This window comes from Condylura cristata, unplaced genomic scaffold (genome assembly GCF_000260355.1).
Source record: "Condylura cristata isolate star-nosed mole 26May11 unplaced genomic scaffold, ConCri1.0 scaffold00041, whole genome shotgun sequence".
NCBI lineage: Eukaryota > Metazoa > Chordata > Mammalia > Eulipotyphla > Talpidae > Condylura > Condylura cristata.
In genome coordinates, this window is record NW_004567142.1 from 4422298 (window position 1) to 4430295 (window position 7998).

The window sequence follows — 7998 nt, forward strand, 5'->3', positions numbered from 1 at the left end:
GGGGCATCCGCGGGGCCCGCCGTCTCCAGGCCCGGCCCGGAGACCGTGGCTGCGGGCGGAGCCGCCTTGCGCTCCTTTTCCTTCAGGAGACCTGCGGGCCAGGGAAAGACCGGGCAGAGTGGAGAGGGAGAGGAAGATAGACAGGAGAAAAGACCCCGAGCCAGACAAGGGAGGATGGAGAGCACAGGGCGGAGACCCAGAGAAGGCAAGAGATCGGAGGAGACCAAAGAGGCCAGGCAAGGACCCAGAGAGAAGGGACAGAAACCCAATGAGGACCAAGGCGAAAGTAAAGGGACAGGGGCGGCAGAGACCGAGAGAGGAACAACGACTCAGAAAGAAGGGGGGACAGAGATGCAGAGAGAGGAGGGCAGATGCCGTGAGAGAGGGGAACAGAGACCCGGGAAGGGACATTGACACGGAGGGGAGACGGAAGTTCAGACACAGGGGAGGTGGAGGGTTGGACAGGTGAGAGAAAAAATGACAGCTCTGTAATTCCTCTGTAACCTACCCCCCCACACACTCCCTGCGCACTGTACCCCCTTTCCCCGCCCCCACATTCAGTAAGGGACAGGAAGGGGCTCTATTCCTGGGGCACATTCCTCATCCCTCGACGCCATGTGACCCCAGGAGGCCCCGCCTAGGCCCGTGTCACCACCGTGTGAGCATCCGACACGCCCCCTCCCTCCTCCCTGGACATCAGGGGTCCAGACTGATGGAACCGAGGAAGAGGGGGCGGGTGCCGGGGCTAGGGGGTCCTGAGGAAGGAGGAAGAGGGAACCTGAATTCCTGGGACCTTGGGGTAAACGGGCTTGAAAACCAAGTCATGTGGGGTGCTGGGAGGCGGGGAGGTGGGGGGGTGCTAAAGGCCTACACACCCGAGTAATGGGGGTATATAAAGCTTGGGCAATTGAACTCTCGGCACGTAGGAGGGCGCTGTGGACATCCCTTTCTCCCCCCTAGTACTTGAATCCCTAAGGGAGTAGGGGTATCTGAGCTGGGGAAGGTGGGGGTTAGAACTCACAGCTGGCAGGCTCTTTGGGCTTGCTAGTCCCCTGCAGCAGGCTCCGCAGCCCAAGCAGCGCCCCTCCTCCGGGAGGGGCCCCGGCCGGGCCGCCCAGCAGCAGGGGGGCCGGGGTCCTGTCGCTCACGGGCCGCGCCATGGTCGGGCACCTGCCCGCCGGCTCACGGGTACATGGAGCAGCGAAGAGCTGGCCGGTCGGTCAGCGGCACACTTCTGTGGTTCTGGCGAATGTTTGCCCAGAGCCCGGCGAGCGGATCTTGCAAACCTCCAGTAACAGCACACTGCCAGTCCTAGGAGCGATTTGGAGTCCTCGGTGCAGAAACGTGCAACTTAAGAGGGTCCCCGTAGATCATGCAGTCTTGGGGGAGGCGGTGATCAAACCAGGCGATCGGTTCTTTGCAACGAAGGTTCAGGGACTATTAGGCGCTTCATCTACCAGGTGGGCGAGCCTGGCTCATGCAAAATCTGCAGCTCTCTCCACCGAAGGCGCTTTGCAATCTGCACCAAGAGGTGTGCTCAAAGGGGCGGGGGAGGGGGCAGGAGGAGGCGGCCGCCTTGAGGCGTGGCCAAAGCAAACTTCTTTCGCGGAAAAAAAAGCCAAACCAAAACACCCGACGCCACAGCGCGCACCCCTCCTCTCGATCCCCTCCCGCACTCACCCAGCCCCGCCCGCCTCTAGGACCCTGCACCCCAACCGCGTGCCTAGGTTGAAAGCGCCGGCCAATCGCGTCTCGACCCCTCGAGACCCATAGCCAATGGGCCCCTCGGATCCGCCAAAGCCCGGGAGGGCGCGTGAGGGGCTCTGCGAGAAGTTGCCTAGTCTTTCGGAGAGAGGCGGGACCCTGACCTACATTTGCCCAATGGGAGAAGGTGCTGGGGGCGGGACAGTGACCCAGTTCGGGCCAATGAGGCAGGCGGGAGGGGGAAGCACATGGCTCAGCGCGTGCTGCCGGACGCGGAGGGTGGGTATGGGCGCGCGGGCGGGGGGCAAATGCCGCTTAAAGGAGCCGCATACCCAAAATGAGTGTTTTGAGCAACAGGAAGCTAAATATCCGAGTCGTGCAGCTTGGGATGTGGGAGACTGGTTTCCAGAAGAAAGCTGCTGTCCTTAATGCCCTAATGTTCCCCGCCGCGCCTAGAATCAGACCACTGAGAATCAGGAAGTATTCTGTCCCTTTAATAGCTTTGTTTTGGGGGGTGACTCCCCTCCCCTTGTGGGTAGGCTTGGGAAGAGCAGGCGCAGTCCTCGATGGGGAGTCTCAGCGACCTTGAGGGGTACCATCCACTGTAAGATAGAAGACACCGTTGCGGAGGGGTGTGGTTGTTATGTAGGCACGAGAGGGTGGACCGTCACGGGGGGTGCACAGGGGGCGTGCAGGGGGCGGGGGCTGGGCCGTGTAGGGCTCGACCACAGAGAGCCTGCGAAGGGGGAACCGGCAGGTACTAGGAGGAAAAACTGGGGAGGGAGTAATGGATTCGGGTTGGCCCTGGACTGAACCATAGAGAGGCCGCAGGAGGGTGGAACAGGGTGACAGCATCAGGCTGAACCACGTGAAGCTATTCAGGGAGGCAGCGGGGTGGGGGCTGGGGGGTGATGCCTGGGCTGTACCAAGTTGAGAAGCCGGAGAGGTGATCACTGAGCTGAATCACTGGAGCCAGTAGGTTGGGAGGGAGGTTGTACCAAGTTGATTCTCAATAAAAGGTGGGGGTGACAGCATAGGGTTGTGCCCATGGAAACAATGGAAAGGTACGGACCGTACCACAAAATCATAATAGCAACGAGAACGGGGTTCGGCTTATATACCAAGTTGAAAGTTGTAAGCAGTGAAGAGGAAAGACAAATCAAGGACCAACAATGGTCTACAGCGGGGAGGTGGACTGTACCACGCTGACACAGGGATGAGGGAGAAAGAACCAGTGGGGACCCAGGAGGCTGGACCACACAGAAGCCGAGTGAGGTCGGGTAGGGAGGGGTCGGCCTGTATCATATTGAGACATCAAGGGGAGACACACAGGCGGGTTAGACCAAGACGTGGAAGGGGTTCCGACTGGACCATACCATGCAGGCGGTAGTTGGGGCCTCGGCAGCGCCTCTCGGGGTGCCGGGGGTCCCTATTGCCCCTCAAGGCCCTGTGAGCCAAGGGCTGCAGGGGCCGGCCATTCCCGCTGAGGCTGTGGAAGATCTGGGATGGAGGATTCTGGCTCAGGAGTCTCAGGGAGTGCATCTGCCATGGAAGGGGAGTGGAAAACTGGGAATAAATAATACATGGTCCCTGGGCGCATCTGGGCCCAGATTTGTTCAACTCCCTCCCACCTTCCAGGGTGATGGGACCTTCTTTGCTCCTCCAGTGGCCTCAGTGTAGGGGAAAGGAGGGTAGGTGAGGCAAGGTGGTCCTCAGGCCTGCTGACCAAGCTGGGAGGTGGGGACAGACAGGGGTCACCTGGAGGGAAGTGACATTGAGGGCCCGGTCAATGAGGATCCAGGTGACTGTCTCTGAGCAGGGTGGGGTGCTGAGAGAGCCCTGATAGGTGATGAAGCCAAAGGATTCAGGGAACAGGAGCTCCAGGCTCAGGTCTTGAAGAAAGTAGGCATCATCTGTGGGAATACCAGGCCAGAGTGAAGAGGGGTGCCTCATTTACCCCTCCCCGACAACACAGCAGAAACTTACTCTTATAAGAGATGCGGGTGATGGTGTCACGGTTAAGGAGGCGGCTGAGGAACGGGTTTGAGCTGCCAGCCACCTGTATTGGAGGATGACATGAGGAAGCAGGAGCCCACAAGTTCAAGCCCCCAATCCTTTCCTTCCCTCTCAGGACCCAGGAGTCTGGGCCTCCCAGCCTTGCTCTTCCTCAGACCCCAGGTTCCCAGTACCCAGAACCTCCTGCCCTCTGAATCTTGCTGGGCTCACATTGACAAAGAGGCTGAGAATAGCCAGGCCATTGGGGCCTCGGGAGGCAGCACTGAAGTTCCCGTAGAGTTCTTGGTTGAAATGGATGAGCTGCACCTGAGGGAAGCACAAAAAATGGGGGGGGGGGTCCGCCAGCAGAAGGGAAGGAGAGAATGGGCTTTTGGGGTCCCAAGTCAGGTCAGTGGGCTTTTGGGATCCCCCCTCCAGAGTGGGGGCAGGCAGTGCTATGGAACCAATGGGGTGAGGTCTTAAGAGTGGGGTGAGGGAGGAAGACTTGGGTTGACTTAGGGTCAAGGGTCAGAGGTCCATGGCCACCTCAGCAGAGAAACCCTGGTGGTTGATCTGGTGCTCAGAGCCAGCTCCATCACGTGCTCCAAACAGCAGCCGCAGTTCACTGAGTCGGTGGCTATAAAGGAGGGGACCCCCAGACACATTGACCACAGGTCGCGAGGCAGGCAGGAAGGAGACATGGCGACCAGTGTTGTACAGGGTTCCCCGGAGCTGTGGGAGAGGTGAAAGTTGTCACTGGGGCATGGAAAGATTTCTTCCCTCCTGTTTTCCACTCCCACATTTCACACTGCCAACAATCGCTTCATCATCCTGCAGAGTCTGGACACCAGCATCTTCCACTCTCTGCGCTGGCCCGTGGCAGGTGCTCAAAACTGGTGAATTCATTTAATTAACACATATTTATTAAACTGTTAATCTATGCCACGGAAGCAGTAAGAGAGCAATGAACAAGTAGGCGGAAGTCCTGGGCCCCATGGAGCTGATGTTCTGATGAGGGAAGCAATACATACTAACTCGTATCAGTAACTGCTGAATTAACAACATCCAGCTCTGACTGGGAAGAACTGGCAGCTCTGAGAAAATGTAATGGAAAAACTGGCCTAGATTGGGGGTGTGAGATGTTGGGATGGGGAGGAGTTCAGAAAGGCTTCCATGAGGAAGTGACATTTGAATGGAGGCTTGAAGGATAAGTCAGGGTTAGTTGCAAAGAGCATTCCAGGAGGCAAGAGGTAACAGAAAGCACAAAGATCCTGACATGGTCTGTTTTAGCGACAGCGAGGAGGCCAGTGGGAATAGCACCCAGTGAAAAACGGAGTGATGATGGAGCCTGATGGTACAGGATCTAGTGGGGGAATGATGGGGTATTTTTTAAATTTTTACTTAAATAAGTGAATGTATAAGTATATGCAGATGGCAAGTACTACATTAATGTTTGCTGTTATTATTTAACCTAACAGAAACATTTTGAGCAGGGGAATGGTGTGATCTGGTTTGTGTTGTTAAATACTTCTCTGAAGTGGTGAATGGATTGCAAGAGGGGAGAGGCAGACCAGTGAGGAGGCCATGAAACAAGTCGAAGTCCAAGAGGGACAGTTAAAAAGATTGGAATGGGATTTAGCAGGGAGAATAGAAAGGACATGGACTGGAAATGGGAGTGAGGGAAAGCACTGGACAACGTAGAGTTCTATGGCTTCGGGCTGGGGAAGCTGCAGAGTGGCGGGGGCTCTTACAAAACATGGCTTTTGGCTTTGCCAGTGGGCCGGAGCCAGGATTGTGGTACCACGCTGCTAGGTTTGGATCCCAGTGCTGGCACTCGCTAGCTGTGGCCTCAGCAAATAATTTAACCTTTCTGTGCCTAGGTTTCTACATCCATAAAATAATAATAGTGCCTATTTCAAGGGATTGCTGTAAGGATAGAGGTTTTATCAGACTTTTAAAAAATGCCTGGCAAGGGAAAATGATCTGTTTGATTTTTGCTTCTACGAAGATGGGAACACTAGGGAGCCATATTGGGAAGAGCAGGTGATCCATTGTAAAGTGTAAGGAGCCATTCTCCATCCTGGTGCATACCCTCCTCCCACCTCAGCACCCCACTCCCAACCCCCACTCATGCCCATCCCCAGTGGTTTCGGCATCCCTAAATCCCGACAAGCCCCTTACCTTCTCTCCCCCAGTGCTGAGCCTCAATGGGGGCAGGAAGGGGTCATAAAGGACCCTCTTCAGCTCCACATCCACGGGGCTCTGCCGCTTCCCCACGGCACACAAACTCCAGGCTGCATTCACCAGGCCCCAGAAGGGCGGCCCTGAGGGCAGGAGTGTGGCAAGGATGAAAGGGTGTCAGAAACAGAACTTCATCCCAATGCTGGGACCTGCTAAGGAGGTGGTGGTCTGCACTCGAGATCTCAGAAGAGGAAGGGCTTGGCATCTGGACCTGGGGTCTGAGTGAGGAGGGGGCTTGGATCCAAAGTTCAGGGCCCCAGGAGAATCTTGGAGGAATTTTCTAAGACCCTCTAACACCTCCAAGCGGCTCTTTGATCAGACCCAAGTCATTGGAAAAGGAACTACAAGTCCCAGCAGGCCCCAGGGCTGCCAGCCTCCCCATCCACTGCCTGCTCGCCTCAGAGCCTTTGGGAGTTGTAGTTCACTCAGTCTCCCTTGTCCCACAGCTGGATAATGAACCGCTTAGGAGAGGAGTTGCAGAATGCTGGAGAAATTGGGGGGCGGGGTCACTGAGCCTCTGTTTCTCAGCAGGAGCCCAGCACCTACCTGCTATTTCCCTACAAAGGCACACACAAGCTGATCTTCCACCCCCACACACTTTCCTTCCACTCACTCCCACTCACTACTTGAAATGCGCATGTATAATGTCCCGTGGTGAGCCGCTGGGGTTCAGAGGCTGGGCCCAACTCCCCTAAGGGAGGGAGGAAGGGCCTGGGACTCCTGGGCCCTGGGGTGGGGTGGAGGAAAGGTCCCTGGGTCTGAGCAAGAGCCCCCTGTGGCCTGGGCTCCTGGGTCCCCACCGGGCTGCACCTGGCACGAAGTTTCCCTGGAGATTATCCTTGTAGCTCCACCAGTCCTCGGGGTCAGGTGCTGGTCCGATGTGAGCTGGGGAGAGAGTAACCTGAACCCCTCTCCTTGGCACCCCCCCCCCCCCACCTCTCCTGCCCAACCCCCCCCCAGGCCTTACCTGCTGCCCCCATTGCAGCCCAGATTACCAGCGCTCCAGGGATGCTCAAACGAACAGCACCCCCCATCCCCTGGGGGCCTCTAGGATCCCTTCCCAAAGCCCTGACGCCCCTCACCACCACCCCTGAGCTCCTCTCTCCCCTCTAGGTGGGGCCCTGCCCCTCCAGGACGTCCAGCCTGTTCCCTCCCCACAGGGAGTCCCGTTCCCTCAGCACTGGGGCAGCTGGGACTGAAAGCTCCCCCAGACCCTCTCCGCTCCCCCCTTTCTGTGCCTCTCCTTCCTCTCCTCTCCCCCTGCCTCCCTCTCCTCCCGGTCCTCCTACTCCTCTCTGCCTGCTGCTTCTCCCTCGGGTTACCTCTTGCTTTCTATCCACAACCCCCTCTCCGCTCTCTCTTCACTAAGCTCTCCCCAGCCACCTAACTCCATGTCTCCATCCTGCTTCCTTCCCCTCCTGGCCACGCTCCCTCCTCCCCACCTCCTCCCCAGCCTCTTCCTTCTCCCTACTCTCCTTCCTCACCTCCGCCTCCCTTTCTCCCTCTTTCCTCCTCGGTTACCAGCTTCTTTCTCTCTCCCCCCTCCTCTCCTCTGCCTCTTCTGTTTCTCTCGTCCCTGCCTCCCTCCTCCCCTCCCTCTCTTCTCTCTCCTCTTAGTGTTATTTAATTTTTTTTTTTTTTTGTCGTGGTGTTGGGGAGGGGGCGGGTGCCCAGACAGCACTAAAACTCCCGAGCCTGGTGTGTGGTGGTGGTGGTGGGGGGTGCCCCAGGGGCCGGACGGAGGCTCGTGGGGGGCCGGGGCCGCGGGGGTGGGGTGGTCCGGCACCTGGGGCTGGGAGCTGGCAGTTCCCATCCTCCGCAGAAAAGGGAAGGGGGGGCGCTTAAGGTGGCGCTGGGAGAGTGCCCCGAGTCTCCGCGCGCAGGGTTGCGGGCGCCGGAGGATCCGGGGTGCCCCGGCTCCAGGAGACCGGGTGGGAGCCCCGTCAGCGCCTACCGCCCCCACCCACTGCTCCGCTGGGTGCCCGCAGGGGGCTGCCTTAACGCAGCCGAGGGATCCCCAGGGAGACGGTGCGGTGAGGACCGCTGGCCAGGAGAGGG

At 58.2% G+C, this 7998-nt stretch overlaps 2 protein-coding genes across 3 annotated transcripts in view; both read right to left on the reverse strand.

The window, feature by feature from the left end:
• The window catches only part of DBP (D site of albumin promoter (albumin D-box) binding protein), a 5646-nt gene extending 3845 nt beyond the window's left edge, over nucleotides 1-1801 (reverse strand). The window contains exon 1 of the mRNA XM_012733744.1: nucleotides 1022-1801. Within this exon, the coding sequence (XP_012589198.1) occupies nucleotides 1022-1160 (139 nt within the window). The 5' untranslated portion in view covers nucleotides 1161-1801. The remainder of the gene's footprint in view (nucleotides 1-1021) is intronic.
• Nucleotides 1802-2175: 374 nt separating this feature from the next.
• CA11 (carbonic anhydrase XI) lies at nucleotides 2176-7358 on the reverse strand. 2 transcript variants are annotated; one of them, XM_004694258.2, is made up of 9 exons: nucleotides 6908-7358; nucleotides 6751-6825; nucleotides 5881-6023; nucleotides 4246-4431; nucleotides 3931-4026; nucleotides 3691-3763; nucleotides 3463-3617; nucleotides 3081-3246; nucleotides 2176-2306 (listed from the first exon to the last, which is right to left on the reverse strand). In XM_004694258.2, the coding sequence occupies exons 1-9, from the start codon at nucleotides 6972-6974 to the stop codon at nucleotides 2281-2283; spliced, it is 987 nt and encodes a 328-aa protein (XP_004694315.1). In that variant the 5' UTR covers nucleotides 6975-7358; the 3' UTR covers nucleotides 2176-2280. The 2 variants fall into 2 exon arrangements, with proteins under 2 accessions (XP_004694315.1, XP_012588888.1); XM_012733434.1 differs by lacking the exon at nucleotides 3081-3246 and having other exon boundaries at nucleotides 2178-2306.
• Nucleotides 7359-7998: the final 640 nt, after the last annotated feature.

Excerpts from the sequence above, each read along its gene's own strand:
- CA11 (XM_004694258.2), bottom strand. The coding sequence starts at position 6,974 with ATGGGGGGTGCTGTTCGTTTGAGCATCCCTGGAGCGCTGGTAATCTGG. Across the intron at positions 4,027-4,245 it reads ACCAGGGTTTCTCTGCTGAG|GTGCAGCTCATCCATTTCAA; the intron begins GTGGCCATGGAC and ends TGCTTCCCTCAG. Across the intron at positions 2,307-3,080 it reads CCCCAACTACCGCCTGCATG|TGGATGGTACCCCTCAAGGT; the intron begins GTATGGTCCAGT and ends TCTATCTTACAG.